Source organism: Dioscorea cayenensis, chromosome 7 (genome assembly GCF_009730915.1).
Source record: "Dioscorea cayenensis subsp. rotundata cultivar TDr96_F1 chromosome 7, TDr96_F1_v2_PseudoChromosome.rev07_lg8_w22 25.fasta, whole genome shotgun sequence".
Lineage (NCBI taxonomy): Eukaryota > Viridiplantae > Streptophyta > Magnoliopsida > Dioscoreales > Dioscoreaceae > Dioscorea > Dioscorea cayenensis.
This window is the reverse complement of record NC_052477.1, coordinates 11,858,332-11,878,374: the sequence shown is the minus strand read 5'-3', so window position 1 is coordinate 11,878,374 and position 20,043 is coordinate 11,858,332. Positions and strand designations below refer to the sequence as shown.

The 20,043-nt window shown below is 34.3% G+C and overlaps 1 protein-coding gene and 1 pseudogene across 1 annotated transcript; both read left to right on the top strand.

Annotated features, from left to right (window-relative positions):
• Window positions 1-5,320: 5,320 nt before the first annotated feature.
• Window positions 5,321-7,285, top strand: LOC120265080 (annotated as a pseudogene).
• A 3,068-nt stretch (window positions 7,286-10,353) lies between these two features.
• On the top strand, window positions 10,354-11,268 carry LOC120265079. The gene has a single exon (XM_039272994.1). The coding sequence runs from the start codon at window positions 10,354-10,356 to the stop codon at window positions 11,266-11,268; it is 915 nt and encodes a 304-aa protein (XP_039128928.1).
• The last annotated feature ends 8,775 nt before the right edge of the window (window positions 11,269-20,043 follow it).

Sequence of the window (20,043 nt, the reverse complement as noted above, 5' to 3'; positions counted from 1 at the left end):
TACTAGTTTGACAAATTTTTATGAAAAGAATTGAGAATTGAAAAATTCTTTATCAATTATACTAAATCAAATTTATGTGAAGATGTAACAACATATTTTCAGAATTGAAGAAATTCTTTATCAATTAAGGCCTATCGAGTACAACAATTAATTAATAATTCATTAAAAAAATCAACTATGTTATACATATACATACATTTTGTTTTCATAATTTACCTTGATAGTTATTTGTCATCAATAAGATTAAAATGAGGGCATAGAGTTTACGGGTTTACACGCTTTCTTCTGATGGTTTAGATTTTTCGTTTTTGTTTTTGGTTTTTTTTTTTATTTTTGTATGTGAGCTTATATTTGATGGTAAAAAATCTTAGATTGAAACTTTATGATTTATATGATAATTAATTTCATCAAGAATTTCTCTTCTCTTCGACATTATATTTTCTTCTTATTCTTAATATTTGTGTTCACGCACTCCCTTATTCTAACATACTACATATTTCTAAATTAAATCTCATACTAAATCTAACATGCCTTTTAACAAAATATTTCAAAAAACATGTGACCAATAAATAAGTAAAAGTCATATATAAGAGTTCTATCAAATATAAAAAATTTTAAATAAAATCAACAAAAGTACAAAACCAATATTTGACTTATTCTAATTTTAAATTACAATATAAAAATTTTTTTTATTGTGGGTAAGTAATTATTATAAATAGAGTGCAATTATTATGTAATTATTATAAATATAAAGTAAAATTAAGTTTTTTGTATGGTTTTAGGTTGGTCGTGCCAAAAACAAAGTTGACAAAGAAAGGGTTGATGTAGTTTACTACGGTTTTTGGCACGCTAAGTCTACACCGCGCCAAAAAAATAGTGCCTAATGTCATGTACTCTATTTGTCACGGTCTTTTGGCACGCTACCTTTACCGTGCCAAAAACCGTGGATGACAAAGGTTGATATGTTTGTCACGGTTTTTGGCACGGTTTAGTCTACACCGTGCCAAAAATAGTGCCTAATGTCATGTACTCTATTGTCACGAAGCTTTTTGGCACGGTTTAGCCTTTACCGTGCCAAAAACCGTGACAAAGAAAGGGTTGACGTGTTTGATACGACGGCTTTTTGGCAGCGGTTTAGTCTGACACCGTGCCAAAAATAGTGCCTAATGTCATGTACTCTATTGTCACGGTTTTTGGCACGGTTTAGCCTTTACCGTGCCAAAAACCGTGACAAAGAAAGGGTTGATGTGTTTGTCACGGCTTTTGCACGCAAGTCACACCGGCCAAAAATGGTGCAAATGTCAGTACGCCATTGTACGTCTAGCACTTTACCGTGCCAAAAACCCGACAAAGAAAGGGTTGATCTGTTTGTACGCTGCCATCGTAACTCAAATCTATGCCAAAAATAGTACTATTATCTGCGGTTTTTGGCACGGTTTAGCCTTTACCGTGCCAAAAACCGTGACAAAGAAAAGGTTGATGTGTTTGTCACGGTTTTTGGCACGGTTTAGTCTACACCGTGCCAAAAATAGTGCCTAATGTCATGTACTCTATTGTCACGGTTTTTGGCACGGTGTAGACTAAACCGTGCCAAAAACCGTGACAAAGAAAGGGTTGATGTGTTTGTCACGGTTTTTGGCACGGTTTAGTCTACACCGTGCCAAAAATAGTGCCTAATGTCATGTACTCTATTGTCACGGTTTTTGGCACGGTTTAGCCTTTACCGTGCCAAAAACCGTGACAAAGAAAGGGTTGATGTGTTTGTCACGGTTTTTGGCACGGTTTTGGCACGGGTTTTTCTTTAAATTTTAGACGAAAAAATAATTAGTGCTAAATATCGTGGCAAAATTGTCACGATTTAGTAACCGTGCCAAATACCGTAACACATTGTCACTACTTTTGGGTTTGGTGCCAATTTCCGTGACAAATTTGGCACGGAATCAAAACCGTGACAAATAAATCGTGCCAAATTCCTGTTTTTCTTGTAGTGGATCCTTGTTGCATATTAGGTTGATGAATTATAAGCCTAGCACTCTAAAACCTTTTCACAAAGTCCGTGATAGAAAATTTCATTGATTTGGCAAACTTCAATTTTTAAATCCTGAAATGAATCACAATTTATACATATCCATGCCTCTGGATGACATGGAAATAAGTTTTAAATAGGAGTTAGCTAAAGGGTTGTGTTAAACCCACAATACCATCAATAATTGATGTTTAAAAAAAAAACCGGAGACATAATACGAAAAAGAAAACATATGAACTCTCACAAGGATGAGTTTTTTATTCCTACAAAATAGAGAGAAAGACCCTGGAGAAGAATTGGAAGGTTTACACCATTTAATTTAATTTGGTGTGGTCAAACATGAAAAAGATAGAGTATATCAATCTATCTAGTTGTTGCCCAGGCATTAATCTTTTTTATTCTTAAAAAAATAAAAGCTACATAAACAGCTCATATGGCATAAAAAACAACAATAGTTTAAAAAAAATCTTCATATCTATTGTTTTTAATTTTGGTTACTTCTCATTGATAAATATTTTGGGCATATATAGAGCCTTACACCTCACTCTTATAAAACAACCTTGGACTATTTCATAGTTACCTATTTGCCTATAGGGCTCTGAAAAACCTGAAAGTATATAAACATACAATAAATCTCAACACTCCCCCTCAAGATGGGCGAAAGATATCCACTAAGCCCATCTTGTCACATCTTGTAACTAAGTCTAACGAATTGAGCCCTTTTGTTAGACAATCAGCTGCCTGGTCTTTGGTTAAAACATTGCCTAGCTCCAGTAGTCCACTATTCAACTTCTCTTTGATGAAAAACCTATCGATCTCTATATGCTTGGTCCTATCATGTTACACTGGGTTGTTGGCAATACTTATGGCTGACTTGTTGTCACACCACAACTTCATTCTGACTCCTTGATCCAGCTTCAACTCCACCAACATACCTTTTAGCCATAACAACTTTGCAACTCCCAAAGCCATAGCTCTGTACTCGGCTTCTGCTGTTGATCTTGCCACAAAAGACTGTTTCTTACTCTTCCAAGAGACCAAGTTGCCTCCTACAAAGGTGTAGTAACCCAAGGTGATCTCGTATCGTCGGAACAGCTAGCCTAATCAGAGTCACAGTAGTCCTCAATGCTCACATGACCATTTTTTCTGAATATCAGCTCCTTTCCAGGGGCACTTTTCAAATACCTCAGGATTTGGTACACTGTCTCCACATGACCCTTCCGCGGGTCATGCATGTAGCTACTCACCACGCTCACTGCAAAAGAGATATCAGGACGTGTGTGAATAAAATAGATCAACTTAGCTACCAATCTCTGGTATCTCTCGTGATCAATTGGTTCTCTGGCTCTGTGCTCAGCTTGAACCCTTGATTGATCAGTGTAACCGCAGGTTTATACCCCAACATACCTGTCTCCGTGAGAAGATCAATTGCATACTTCCTTTGAGAGAGAACCATCCCCTTCGCTCCTCGAGCTATCTCAATCCCAAGGAAATATCGAAGCAAACCAAGATCCTTCACCTCAAATTCTTTGCCTAGTCTCACCTTGAGTTGGGCAATCTCCTTCTCATCATCCCCTTGTTTATATATAAATAATATAACATATGTCCTAATAGAACCCAAATCACAATTTAATTAAAAATTAAATATATCTTAATCATGGATATATTTAGAATTAAAATTTAAATTTTTTAATCTTAATTGATTTTGGATTTTCCCTTTAAAATAAATGAATTGGTTGTCTTGGACTTGAATACAAATCCCGAGCCAAATAAAAAATACAAATAATAAAATAATAATAAAATAAAAATTACAAAATTGCCCTTGAGAATTTATCTCGAGGCATAAATACAAATTACAAAATTACCCCTTAGAATTTATCTCTAGGCATAAATCTAAATTACAAGATTGCTCTTGAGAAACACATATCTCGAGGCAATCTCAAATCTTAGGATAGCCCAAATATGCATCTCGAGATGATCCTAAATTTCATATAGCCTGAGAACAAATCTCGAGATAACCTGAGAAAGTGCAAATCCCAAAGTACCCAAACACATATCTCGAGGCAAATTGGTTTAATTGAATTTAAAAAAAATTAATTAAATTAATTAAAATTTCAAATTTGAAACTTTAAAATTTCAAATTTGATCTAATCTCCTTTTGTTTGATTCGCTACGATTCTGCGGAGGGGGTTGGGGATTGTGGACAAAAATAGGCGAAGCTTTTAAAAGAGGGGAGAAAAAAAGGGCCATGGGAATTGAGGGAGAAAAAGAAAAAGAAAAGAAAAAAAGGAAGAAGAATTTAAAGAGAAGAAAAAAAAAAAGAGAAAGAAGATCTGAAGAAAAAAGAAGAGAAGAAAAAGGTGCTGACATCTCTTCACTCATATTTACAAAAAAATCACTACCGCCGCTGTCGGCCACCGTTGGTGCCACCGCTATCAATCATTGTTACATGTAGACTCACTGCTTCTATCACCGCTGAGCTTACCAAAATGAAGACGGAGATCGAGAAGGTCAGAAAGTAGAGGCACGAGAAGAAAATCAAGCTCGCGATCGGAGTCGTGGGATCGTACGCCCAGGTGATACGACCCTACCAGTTCCTCCAAGACTGCATCCCCGAGTTCTTCACCAAGCTCTTGGACTCCAATCTCAAGCAACTGAAGAAAAGAGAAGTTCAATAGGATCGATCTCACCACCAAATGGAGCCCATCTCTCAGTTCATGCTTCGATCGCACAAGCCTCCTCTTTGAGAGCATCGCTCGCCGGGTCTTTCCCAAAGACTCCAACCTTGAGTACACCGAGAACGATGAGCGCCACTATGCCTACCATGTCCGTGACCTACGCCGCCGTGAAGTTCTCATCCCTATCTAGAAAGTTCTCTAGCTGCCAGAGATTTTCATGAGCTCAAGGAAATGGAACATCCTATCGTACAATCGCGTGGCATCCATCACCATGAACAACTATAAGAATACATTCAAGAAGCATGACAACGATCGTTTCTCAAACTTCCCTTGAGGATGTGAAGAAATGCAAGGCCAAGATTGTCGCCGGTGCTCTACTCCCTCATGAGATCCTTGCAGTCGTCTGCAAATACAAGGACGAAGATGGTGATGATGGTGATGATGATGCTCTAATAGAGCTATAATGAGCAAGGATGGTGCATGACATTTTGAAGCTCGGCAAGCTTAATAACTGCATTGTTGTTTGTGACGTCTCTGGGAGCATAATTGAGACTATAATGGAGGTTTGTGTGGCCATTGGGCTACTTATCTCAAAGCTCAGTGAGGAGCCAGAGCCATGGGAGGAGCGATTCTCGATGAGAGGAGTATGATGGTGGAGATCAAGGACCTTAGCTTCACGTACCCGGGGAATGATGACCACCCACCACCGGGGTCATCCCCACTCATCGATGGGTTTTCACTCATCCTTCATGCCGGAAATCGTTTTTTGCTCGCCGGGTCTAGTGGTGTTAGGAAGATGACGATTTTAAAGATTTTGGGAGGGAAGTATATGGTTGGGCCGGAGATGGTTAGGGTCCTTGGGAGGTCTACTTTTCACGACATTGCTCTCACTTCTTCCGGCGATCTCTCTTACCTTGGTGGCGAGTGGAGGAGAGATGATTCCTTTGCAAGTTTTGAGGTGTCCATATAGATGGATGTTTCAACAGATAGAATGATTTATGGAGTCACTGGCGTCGATCCCAGAGAAGAGATGAACTAATTAAAGTTTTAGACATTGAGCTATCATGGAGAATGCATAAATCATTAGATGGTCAGGGAGAAGGTTACAAATATGTATGGGCCTTCTTAAACCATTTAAGGTTCTTCTATTTGATGAGATTACTGTCGGTCTAGATGAGTAGGCAAGAGCCAACCTCCTGTTGAAATATTTGTGAAAAGAATGAGAGGAATGAGGAGCTATAATAATATATATATATATGCTACACATATATTTGATGGCCTTGAGAATTGGCCTACTCATATAGTTTATGTTGCACATGGGAAATTGCAGTTAGCATTGTCTCCCACTTCTCTACTTTCTAAGACCAAAACCCTAGACTTGCATCCTTCCTCAAATCTCTTCCAATCTCTCGGCCTCGATTCTTGTTGCATTCCATCTTCAAGCTTTGAGAGATGTCAGATGATGAAGCCAATAAGGAGGAGAAAGAGCTTGGTTTTTCTTCCCCTGATGTCGTCACCAAATACAAGAGTGCTTCAGATATCATTAATTAGACTCTTTAGTTTGCAGTGTCACAGTGGAAGCTTGGAGTCAAGGCCGACGACCTCTATGAGAAAGGAGATGTCTTCATCCACTACACCAAATTATGCTTTTCGTGGCGTTTTATTAGCGGCGTTTTATATAATCCCCGCTAATATTTTACATTTGGCGGCGTTTTTTGGTCATAAACGCCGGCATGTGATTTTGTGCACTTTGAGGGATTAAAACGCGAGAAAATATTTTTAATTAGCGGGGTTTATTTTATAATACGCCGGGATTTTTTTTTTTAGTGGCATTGAATTATAAAACGCCGTGAGTCGTATTATTGGAGAAATTAGGGCAAGGGGGGAAAAATTCAATCAGCGGCGTTTATTTTTTAAAACGCCAGGAAATTATTTATACTTAGCGGGGTTTAACTAAATAAATGCCGGTAAATTCTTATTAATTTTAGTTTGGAGGGATTTCGCATAAAATTTGCGGGTTAAAAGTTTGTTTCGTGGCGTTTTTTGCAAGAAGCCCCGCTACTTAATAACAAATTAAAAATGTGTTATTTTAAAGAAGACAATTCACTTTACATTATGAAAATAATATATATAATAATTAGTTTATAAACCGTACGCCTCTCTCTCCTTTTCTCTCTCCCTGCGCGCTGGCCCTTCCTCTCTTTCCACGCCGACCCTCTCTTTGCTCTCTCCTCACTCCCAATTCCGACGGCTCCTTCACCACCTTCGGCTCCACCACATCACCAACGTCGCCATCGGCTGCGGCCACCGTAACTCCGGCCTTTTCACTGGAGATTCCGGCCTTTTCACTGGTGATTCCGGCCTTCTCGGCCTTGGTTCAGGTCCTATATCTTTCATCTCCCCAACTCGCCGCCCTAACTCGCTGACGCCTTCGCCCATCTGCCTCCTCGGCCCATGCGGCACTGACCTCCTCCACCCGGCTCTCTCATCTTCGGCCGTTCCTCCGCCCGTCCCCGTCGGCGCCCGTCCCGGGTCCCTCTCCTTTGTCTCTATTTTTCTTCTAGGTTTTTCTTCACATTGAAGCTAATCGGTATGTAAGTTCCTAATTAAAAAGGATGTGTGATGCCCTAATTTGCCAAAAAGTTTTTGGGGTTTTTCCCCCTTTATGTTGTTTGTTTCAATTTTTAATTTGTAGTGTTTTTCATTTACTTGTGTTTGTTGATTTAGTTTTTTTCTTTTTAAATTATTTTTTTGGGATCTTGTCCGGTTTTTGGTGGTTGCTTGGGATTTGTTTGGAAAAAAAATTTGAGTTTTTTTCTTAGGGTTTGGGATAAGGGGATTAGTATCTCATTGTGGCTAGGGTTTGGTTTGGATAAATCAATGAGCTAGTGAATTGTTGATTATTATGAAGGAAAAAGTTAATTTTTATCTTTTTGATTCTTTTTAAATGTTTGAGAAATTATTTTTGTCCTCCGATTTGATGTATATACATGCATACATACCATGGTTTTTTAATACTCTATTTGAAGATCATTTTTTTATTCCCCCGATTTATATATATATATTGAGAATTTATACTCTTGCTTTAAATTATAATATCATTCATTTGATATAATATATACTTTTAACTGAGATCCCATAAACATAGATCAAATTGATCGGGTAACTCATGAACTAATTTTTTTGTTGTTTAGTGTCGGTTTAATTAAAATAAAAGAAGTCCCACTATCGAATAAGTTAAGACAATTATTTTTTTAAAAAAATATTTACATATATATATATACACACTAAAATATTAAAACTTGTACATATATCCGCATTTGCACATGAAACTTTTCACAAATTTGAAAAAAGGACATGCTTGTATATGATTATATTATTTCCATGGATATACACTCAATTATAATCTCTTTTGGGATATGTATGCAATTTTTCTAAAAAAATTATAAAAATTATTACCATTATCACCCTCCTCTAATTTAATTAACAATTGAACTCCTTCAACAAATTCAATTAAATTTAGTGATTCGTCCTTTGTTTTTCATCCAAGAAAAGACTTGTTGATTTATATATCTTTTAATTTTTGTTCCATGGTTGAGAGTGGATTGTTTTCTATTCATGTGTTACTTGCTTATTCTAATATTTTAGTTTTATATCTAGATTTGATGGTGTGTCAAAATGATTGAAAATTTATTAGGCGATAAAGAAATTTGCTCTATTGCCTCAATTGGATAGCTTCTATTTCCCTTTTAGATTTGATTGTGTATTTATTAGATTTAAATAAATAGGTTGATTGATAAAGCTCAAGTTAACCTTCTTTGTTATGTTTATGTAATTTTTCTAAATACTTTTTATGTAGCTTAAAATTTTTTGAAGTAATTATTGACAAACTTGATCATGATCATATTTTGGTACACCACATTGTCAACCAAACATTAAAAAATTGATAAAAGTGTCACTCTTATCTTTTTTAATAATGACCTCCAAAAATATTATCATATTCTAAGTTTATTTTGGGAAAGCAGACTCAAGTACGTGGATATCTATGTCTTTTTTTATTGCTTTAAAATGTCTTTAAAATTAATCAATAATTTTTTATTTGAACAATAAAATAGATTTGCAAATGTAGGAAGAAAATGAATGGAAAGTATAGCATGGGTTGGGCTTCTATATACATGATATATGATATTGAATTAATATCCCTGCATGTTTTTGGCTTAGTAGATAACATACGGGAGTTTTTATTTTGTTGGTGAATGGACATTGATTAATTAATTTATATATAATTATATATATATATATATGTTTGATCACCTTAGAACATTAATGCACATGCTCACAATGGAGTAGCAGAACTTGGGAGAATTTAGATCATCAATGATACTAGCAGTAGAATGATTCCCAATACATATATAGATATATATATATATGTGTGTGTGTGTGTGTGTGTGTGTGTGTGTGTGTTTGCTACTGACTTGACACTTTTGATCATTAATTAATTATATCTATATCTTCATGTGTTTGGATGGCTTATTAAAGGAATCATTCATGTGGGCAGCAGTAGATATGTGCAAGCTAATTAAGTAGGGAATTATTAAACTCAATACATCTAAAACAAATTCCTCAATTAATTTGTGTACTTCTAAATTTGAGAAAAACAATGAAATTATTCCCAATACATTTCCCTTTAGTAAATTCCTCAATAAATCAAACACGTTATGGTAGTTATGTATGTCATCCTTCTTTGTGGTTTCTTTGCGGTTTCATGATTTATGGTTTCATTTCATTGTTTTGTTTTATGTTTTGTACTTCAATCAAATTAAGATGAGAAGAAGGTATATACCATATACATTGTCATCTATGTTTTGTTTCATGATTTGAGGGGAAAGATAGATATCATGCTTTTTTTGTTATTTATATTCTTTATGTTATTATTAATCAATTAATTGGTTGAATGAAACTTATTATTATTATTATTATTATTATTATTATTATTTTGCCAAACCCAACTGTTTCATGGTTTCCTTAATTTTCACATTTGTGTACTTCTAAATCTGAGAAACAAAACAATGAAATGCAACTACAGTTTCCAAACCATAATGGGTACTTTTTTTCATTTGTTTTCTAAATATTCATAATGGGCTTGCAATAATTTTATAATGATTTGCTCTAAATAACCTACTTATATAACTTGCAGATCTTGTGTTAGATTTGGATACAGAGAGATCAGTGGAAAAAGTAGAAACAAGAAGAAAAAGTTTAGTTCCTAAAAGTTGAGGTAATTTTTAAATATTGCCCTGCTTTTAATTTGATTTTCTTTCTATGCCATTAACCATTGTTATTCAATTGTGATTTGGTTGTTCATTTTACTTTAACTAGGTGTATACTTATTAGGCCTAAGTTTTCAGATTATATATTATAGTAGTCAAATACAGTGCATTTTTGTTAAATGTTACATTCGTAATTGATCTTATCAGTGTTATGCCCTTGATTGCTTGTGATGAACTTAGAACTTTAATTTTTCTGTTAAATCTTTTACTTGGTTACATTTCTTATAATCCTGGATGTGGTTACAAGTACTTATTGGATAAGGCAAAGTATGATATAATTTATAATATTCTAATTAATTTTCTAATATATTAACTAGAAATGGATAAGAATTGGATGCATAAGTCAGGGTTGAGTCAAGAATACCTTGATGGAGTCGAAGAATTTCTCAATTTTGCATTTGACAACTCAAGTGAAGATGATAAAATTATATGCCCTTGCATAAAGTGTGTGAATATCCATTGGCAAATACGTCAAATAGTTCTTGAACATCTAGTATGTGATGGAATTCTTCAAGGTTACAAATGTTGGTTTTTCCATGGAGAACGTGTACCGTCATCTACTCAAAAGGCAAGAAACACATTTATAGGTCCATCAAGCTCTGCTTCTCACAACCAAACTTCTCATTTAAGACCAGATAACATGGAAGAATTGTTGCAGGATGCTTTTAACATGCATCATGTTGATAACGACGGTTTGCCATCTAGTAGTGATGAATTTAATGTTGAGGTGAATGATGGAGGTGAAACTCTTAGAGGGGTAGTTGATGAACAACCTTCTAAAGAAGCGGCAAAGTTTTACAAGTTGCTTGAAGATATGAATGACAAACTTTATGAGGGATCGAATCATTCTAGATTATACTTTTGCATTCGACTTTTTCATCTGAAATGCATGTGCGGGATGACTGCGAAAGGGCTCGACTACTTGATTGAATTTTTAAAAGAATTTTTTCCCTCAGCAGCTATTCCAGAAAATTGTCATGAGTCCAAGAAAATCATTAAGGATCTAGGTCTTGGGTATGAAAAAATTCATAGTTGTCCTAATGACTGCATGTTATATTGGGAACATAATGAAGGTCAACAATCTTGTCAAATGTGTGGTCGTTCTCGCTGGGTGTCCACTAATTCTGATCAGTGTTTGAATAATGAAAATGAAGTGGCTCATAGGAGACCTGCGAAGGTTTTGCGCTATTTTTCCTTTAATACCAAGGCGCAAAGAATTTTTCATGTCCGCTAAGACTTTCGGTGATATGACTCGGCATGCTAATGGTCGGACCAATGATGGTCATTTGCGACACCCTGCTGATGCTGAGGCATGGAAATCATTTGATGCAAGATATCCCGACTTCGCTTCTAATACTCAAAATGTTAGGCTTGGTCTTTCATCTGATGGATTTAACCCATTCAAATTGTTAAGTCGATCAGATGCAGTACTTGGCGATGGTGTTGATACCCTATAATTTGCCGCCGTGGATTGGGATAAAGCAACCTTCTTTCTTCTTATCAATCATTATTCTTGGATATAAAGGTCCAGGAAATAATATCGACATCTACTTGCAACCTTTGATTAAAGAGTTAAAGCAATTATGGGTCGAGTATCGAGGGCGTATGATGCATCGACAAGGAGGAATTTCTTTATGCGTCTGCCTTATTATGGACCATTAATGATTTTCACGCTTACATAAATTTATACGGTTGGAGCACGAAAAGGAAAGTATGCTTGTCCTTGTTGTGCTGCACAAACTTCTTCGAAATGGTTAACAAATGGGCAGAAGTTTTGTTTTATGGCACATCGGTGGTGGCTAGAACATAATCATCCATATAGATCCCAGAAACATCTGTTTGATGGTAATGTAGAGATGCGTGGAGCTCCACAAGTTACTACTGGATCTGATATTTTACTAATGTTGAAAGAGTTGCAATTTAGTTATGGAAAATAGTCCAAACATAAATGTAAAAAATCGAAGACTGGTAATGAATCAAAGAAAAGGTCACTCCAAGTCCCTAATGTTGATGCAGATAGTGATGATGATGAACTAGAGGAAGAAGAATCAAATGAAGTAGATTTGTGGAAGAAGAGAAGCATCTTCTTTGATTTACCATATTGGGAGCACAACTTATTGCGCCATAACCTGGATGTGATGCACATTGAAAAGAATGTTTGTGAAAATATTGTTGGAACAATTCTTAATGTTGATGGGAAATCGAAAGATAATCTAAAATGCAGGTTTGATTTGATAGAGATGGGAATTCGTCGAGAGTTTCATCCTGAATATCTTACAAATGGCAAAACAAGACTACCACCTACTTCTTTCTCCATGACAAAAAAAGAAAAAGATTTGTTTTGTCAAGTCTTGAAGAATATAAAAGTCCCAGATGCTTACTCCTCAAATATTTCCAAAGGTGTAAATCAGAAGGAGCGAAAACTTCAATCTTTAAAATCCCATGATTATCACATATTGCTGCATGATTTGCTTCCAATTGCTTTGCGGTCATCCATGTCAAAGCAAGTGACTCATGCCATTTCAGAAATTTGTAACATATTTAAAATTCTTTGCAGCAAAGTTCTTAAGGTGGAAGATCTTGACAAACTTCAATATCGAGCAACAATAGCGTTGTGCCACTTGGAAAAGATTTTCCCGCCTTCATTCTTTACTATAATGGTGCACTTGATTATTCATCTTCCATTGGAGGCAAAACTCGGTGGACCTGTTTATTATCGATGGATGTATCCAATTGAATGGTATAGGTTTACTGGAACATTAATTTGTTATAATGTCTTATCAAACTAAATTCTATAGGTTAATAATTTTTACTTTTTGTTATAGGTTTTTGCTAAAGTTAAAATCTTATGTGCGGAATAAAAGATATCCTGAAGGATCCATCGCTGAAGGATTTTTAACAGAGGAATGTGTAACTTTTTGCTCTAGATATTTGGTTAATGTTGAAACAGTATTTAATAGACCTGGGAGAAATTTAAGAGAAGTACACGATGAGGTACTAGCAAGCTCATATCTATTTGAAAGTGGTGGAGAGCCAATAGGGAAAGTTGAAGTGACAGAGTTGGATGATAGATCATGGGCACAAGCACATCGTTATGTGTTATTACACTATGAAGCTATTGAACCACTCCAAATGTAAGTTAAACATTTCATGTTTCTGATTTGGTGAGTTGCAAGTTTTAAACATTTATTATCATTACTTGTAGTGAGTATAGAAATATCTTAAGAGATCAAATACGAGGTTGACGTTCAAATGCTCGTGATGTTGATAGGAAATTTACTGAAACTTTTCATGAATGGTTGGGAGAAACTGTAAGAAACAAGAACATCTTCTAACTTGAACAATTCTCTATTAATATTTTAATAATTAGATTCATGTAACTTGTATAGGTTTCTCATGGAAAAGATGTGCCAGAAGAAGTTAAATTTCTTGCGCAAGGTCCAAACAGAATTGTTAAGAGATATAAAGGACTCATCATTAATGGATTTCGATTCCATACAAAATCTCGAGAAAGATTTAGGAAAACTCAAAATTCTGGATGTCTTGTTACTTCTTCAACAATGAGCTATGCTAGTGCTAGGGATGCTAATCCTTTGCAAGGAAATGTTGACTACTATGGGATACTTAATGATATAATCGAGTTAGATTATTTTAACAAGTTCAAGGTTGTGTTGTTTCGTTGTGATTGGCTGATGTGAACAATAGTAGGGGTCTCAAGAATGATAGATATGGATTTACAATGGTGAATTTCACTCGCACAATTCACACTGGTGAACATATTCTCGATGAGCCTTATGTTTTTTCATCACAAGTGAAGCAAGTTTTTTATTCTGAAGATCCCAAAGAACCGGGTTGGTTTGTTGTGATACGTAATGAACCAAGAGAGGTGTATGACATGGGCGATGACATAACAGATAGTGGACCTCGAACTGAATGTTTCCCTTCCACTCATGAGGGTATCTTGAATACTAATGATGACGGTCAATGGGCTCGTCAAGATGTTGATGACGACATTTATGAGTTTTGACACTCCACAATTTTTTTGGACTAATTGTAATGACTTTACTTGAATGACAAGTAAGAATTTTCTTTTAAGTAATGTCTTGTTTTCGATTTTCATTAGTGTAGTGTTTTTTTCTAAAAATATTTTACAATTGTTCTTCAATAAGTGTATACTTCTGCCTTTTGACCACATGATTTAATTTTTGAAATACGTATATGTATTGGGTAATTTTGTTACATAGTTTTTAATAATTGTAATGTTTTCGATATGCAACTGGATTATGCGCAATATATAGATTTATGCTAATTATTTATTTTTCTTGTGCCGAATAGGAATCTTATCCTTCTATAAAGAACATTCTTCTTTTGGATTCTGAAGGGAACCATGTTGCTATGAAGTACTTTTCAAACATTTGGCCTAATGTGAGTGTGGTTGTTTTATTTATTTTCAGCCTTGAATACCGAATTAGATCATATTAGTCTAATTTATTAATGTTATAATGCAGGATTGATATCAGGAAGTGTCGATTTATTTTGTTTTTTCTGCTATTTTAACTATTTTATTTTCAGTACAAAATGTGTTTTGATTTACTAATTAGTTTTTACTTACAATGGCTTAAGGCTCAATGCCAATCAATCCTATTGACACTGTAACCTCATTGCTTTATCTCTGTTGCCTGATATTAATCATGTTGGAATGTTAATTGCACTCCTACTAGATTTGCTGAGCTATATAGCATTTGGTTTTCTCTCATTAATAATGCCAAATTCACTAATGTATGCCATCTTTTTTGTTTTTTCTTGAAATCATTTTAGAAACGTTTTTGGTGGGATGAGTATATATGTGAATTATAGATTGATTAGAATGGAGGGACTATGATGGCATCTATTCTTTAGCAAGAAAATTCTTCATTATGTTCATCATGATGTCAATATGTTGTTGTGCCATTTGCCTATATGAAGCTTTGTAATCAGATTGGTTTGATAGGTGTCCTAATTCTTGTGGTCAACTCATATCAACTATTATTATTATATCAACTATTACTTACTGTTATTCTAGTTTCTAGCTGATAGAGTGACTGACTGATTATAAGCGTTGATGTTGTGGTTTAGTTTTAGTGAAAGAAAAAAAACCAGCAGAGTAGTAGGGTTTCGTTTCTCTATTTGATTGTATTTGTGATAGTTGAAAATCAAGGGGAAAGCATGCCACCACACAAGTAACTTGTTGTCTGTTCTTTGTTTTAGTTAGAAAATAAGGTTAGAAGAAAAGGTGTGTTTTGTGAGAAGAAAGAGGATTTCGACTGGTTTACTATTACTGCAATAAGTGCTTGGAGTATCCATTCATTGAAGCGCCGCCGTCCTCGCTTCTCTTTGTCTACTTAGTTTTTGGAATTTTAGTATGAGAGAGCTCTCTGGTGAGGTTTTGCGCCACTGAGCTGGGCTCTCTCTCTTAGATGTAATAAGCCAAATATGTAATTTGGGTTTGTTTTGTTATTTTAAGTAAGCATTAAGCAATCTGAAGGAAGAATTAAGAATGGATGGAAGAATATGTTTGAATTGTCTCACCAATGATACAATGCTAATTGTATCCCTGTTGATCTGTACTATTGTAAGCACTTAAATGAAGAAATTAATGATCGGGAAACACTGTTTGTTAGTTGCCAATTATCTCTTTACAGTTTTATTCCTAGCCCCCAAACCATTTATGATCTGGTGTATTTCTGGTGGGTTGCCCCTGCAGCAGGTGCACAGCCCAGTTGAGTGTTTTTTGTCTGGCTTTAACTCATATTCATGGTGAACTGATGTTCAACTCTTTTCTCTGTGGCTCTATATCATTAGAGTCATTGAATATGGACATGGGAAATCCTTTTGATTTTTATTCAAGAATATCTATCTCCCTTATAAACTCTATGATTACTCCACTGAAATTAGGTGATGTTAGTTAGATCTATAATCTAGGTTTAAAACATGCTGAAATTTATGTTCAGTGACACCAAATTATAAGGCAGCAACTTTAGTTACGTTGTTAATAAGGTCTGGTTCGAAAGGAAGTTTTTGCAAGTTACTTTTTCAAACTGGTACATCTTGATCTTGTCATTCATATTCACATTCATTATTCTCTTAAAGTACAAAATCATATGAGATTGTCTACTTGTTTGCCATATAATTCTAGTTATGCATGGTGAATTTAAAAGCATCCTTTTATAGGGCAGGGAACAACAGTCTTATCACCTAAAAACAAAAAACATAGACAATGATAGTTCATCTGCTTTCTTCTTTATAAAATACATTGCTGGTCCCATGAAGATGAGTTATATATGGTCTGTAATCAATGAATTTATTTTCTTAGTAGATTTGAAGAAACTCTGCAACATAAAAAAGGAGCAGACTGAGTAACAGGACATCATCTTCAACCAAAAGCTACCCAGGTATATCCCCATCTTCTCCTCTTCCATTCATTATTCTCTTAAAGTACAAAGTGGACCTAATTTCAGCATGCTTATAATCGTATTGCTTACTAGTGTTCATTATAACTACAAGTTGAGTTATTATTATTATATGCTTTGAGATTAGATTCTTGCCTCTTTTTTTTTTGGGTTGGTGAAATGTGTTATAGCCACTTGGCATGAAAAAGGTTCCTTTTACTGATTCATTTCAGTAAGTAGCTAAACCACAAATATAATTCTTTCCTTAGAGTCATTTGAAAATCTCTTTAGGTTTTCATTTCTTATTGAATCACTTCATGAACTATTGCATTTGGTTATAACAACATATCTTGTCATTTTTTTATTTATTTATAACATGGTATTTCCCTGAGATGTCGCTGCAATAAGGTAAACTGCAGAGGCAGAACAACTGGAACTGTTAAGGCTTGAATTTGAACCCTTATTTCAGATTCTCAAATTCAAATTCTTGTAAACAGTTCAGGCATCTCTATCGAGCATGACATACATTGTAAATGATTGGATATGATTCTTTCATATTAATTTAACTTTCCATCATATTGCTTTATTCAATGTAAGTCTGCTGTGCAGTTTCAGAACTATCAGGCTGTGGAGCTCTTATTTTGTAGGCCTTGCAGATTTTTCTCTGGGATATCTTTCATTCTACCAGTCTGTCACTTCAATCATATGCATGAGCTGAGGTATAATAATGTGGAGCATACAAAGTATTGTTTTTTTTATCGAGTTACTATATGCTAATCTCTATTATCAAATAATTCTTGTAGGAGCAAAGTAATGAAAGAATAAAAAGCTGTTGTAACTAGCTTAATAAATTTCAAGATGATTAAAGTTAATCTCTATCATCAATAATTATTATATGAGCAAAAGTAATGAAGGAATTAAAAATTGTTGTAACCCAGCTTACCAAATTTCAAAATGATTGAGGTTGGTTCTTTAACTCAACTAAGAGGATGACAGTGGCTTCTATATTTTATTATCCAACTAGTATGCTATAGGTGTCATTTGAAGTTAAACTTATTGGCTTGATTCAATAAGTATATCATTCATGGTTTTATGATGGTAAGTCTTTTACCTATTTCTTTCATCAGTGTTGTCTTGTGATAAACCAGGATCTCTGCAGCATGCCGGAATGTAAATTTTGCATTTTAATGCTTTGAGCAAACTGAAATACTTACATTATATTGATTTGTCTTTTCAATCTGTGGATGTTATTTATGTTGACATTGTGTTCTTGTTGTAGAATCAAACAAATTGGAGAGTATCAATCTATCTTTTACTTTAGTAACAGATAGTGATCTGAAAAGTTATCTGGCTTGACATCTCTTAAATCACTTAATGTGGATGATCGGCTTGTCTGTTCTTACAAGTAAGTCCACTTTGTAAAATGCACTAAGACGGTTGCTAACGCGTGGTTTTATTATTATTATTATTATTATTATTATTATTATTATTATTTAAAATTTTAAATTCTATTTTCATTCTTTTTTGTAGCTGTAACTCAGATAGTTTGTTTTGCTAAGTTGTTGCATGCTATATATATATTGCCATAGAAATAAAATCTAAAAGTAAACCATGGTAGAGAAATGTTTATAAAATATTCTTCCGTATCAATAAAAAAATATATTTTTTTAACAAGTAGCAAAGCCATATAACATGATTTAAAGAAAAGCAACTTTGAAACAATTAATAATGAAGAGCACTGAGATGAAAGCCATTATTATACCGCTGTATATATATCTTAAGAATTGTTAGAATCTCACATTATTTGTGTTGGTGTGGCGGTTAAGAATGGACTTTAGACTTAAAAAAAATATTCAAGTGTTAAAAAATTAATTAATTAATTAATTAATTGAGAATATCAAACAAAGCATGAACCGGCAAATAAAATCTAGCCAAGAGATGTTGATGTGGACCAGACATTATTACAAAATGTTTATTTAAATTTTATTGAAATATCTTATCCAGGGTTTTGCTAACATAATCAATCTCTAACCACAGGTGCGGTTTGATAGTTCTTCAAAGTTTACAAGCTTCTCGATTGGATCTAAATTTCCCATCAACGGTACACATTTTTCTTTATCATTGGATATACATGAAAAATCTTTACTTATCATGACATTATAAATTATTTGGCTCATGTATTTTTTTTTTAAAAGCATTTTCTTTGTTAATAAGAATACATTGTGCCACTTATATTCATTCAAAATAGCTTTGGCTTATCTTCTTGCTTATGTGGACTTGCTTTTTTAATTTTGCATTGTTATTTTTATTATTAAAGGAATTATAATATTACCTTGTTTAATAAGATTAAACTTAAAGACATTAGTCTTGTATACAGAAAATGAATGGATAAGTAGAATGGATTAGTTTTGTAGAATGGATTACCTTGTTTAATAAGATGAAACTTAACAACATCTAGCTAAATAGATTGATTATCCTTACATTATGCTGGAATGATATATGTATAGTTGACGTTGATCTTACAAGCTCTTATTGTTAGGTTCTGAAATGTTGATAGTATGACCTTATTATTATTATTATTATACATTGGATCTTCATTTTATTTTAACTAATAATGAGTGCTAGCATGCTAGCTAGTTCTTTGTGGCTTCATTATAAAATATTTGTGTTAGATATAAAGTTTAAGACTTGTGATTCATTCATTTATTATTACTTGTTTGAATGATGAGTCTTTTCAAATTTATTATTCTTAAGTACATTGCTACTATCAATGGATGTGGACCTTTCGTGTGAATTATGATTGTTGCATACAACATGTTAGGTTTGAATTGGACTGACTCATATCTTCATACTCTAATTGCTTCTTTGCATCACTTTCCAATATAATAACTTGTTCTGAATTATGATAGCATGTTTATATTGATATAATGCAGGTAAGGAAAAAAACATGCCGAAATTAAAATTGAAGGGTATGAAAATGGTCTTGTCTGAAACTGCTGCTAATAATGGCGATGAGTGTGACGTTGGTGTGGGTGTTAGAAAGAGCAACACCTACAGCTCCAATCCATCAGACCCTGTTGGTTCCAGTAGGTCTGCTCCAATACCTGATGTTGCTCCTCACTGCTCAATTCCATCTTCTTCAGCTGGTTCAAATCATAATGAATGTGATCCAAACCAAAATAATAGCACCAGCTTAGAGAATGTTCCCCCAGTCAATGAAGCAACAAATTTAAATGCAGGTTAATTTAAAATATTCAATTTTAGTCATAAGTTATTGTGTTTGCATTAATGTTCTAATGTTATATTGAGATATAAATTATTGTAGTTGATAGGAATGGACAACAAAAAAAAAGAGGTCGGACTACTTTGAAGGAATTGTGGGCATTGCCACCAGAAGAGAGGATTTTGGTGAATGCAAATCATTTGGGACAACCAATTGGGCCTGAAGCACAAATATTGGCTGGATTTCTTGGCATGCTTGCTCGAACTGGTCAACAAATTGGGCTCCATTATGAGAGTTGGCATAAAGTTCCAAAAACATTGAAGGATGAATTGTTCAAATTTATTGAGGTAAATCCACA

What these genes read in the sequence shown, in the direction of transcription:
- LOC120265079 (XM_039272994.1), top strand. Translation starts at nt 10,354, where the DNA reads ATGGATAAGAATTGGATGCATAAGTCAGGGTTGAGTCAAGAATACCTT.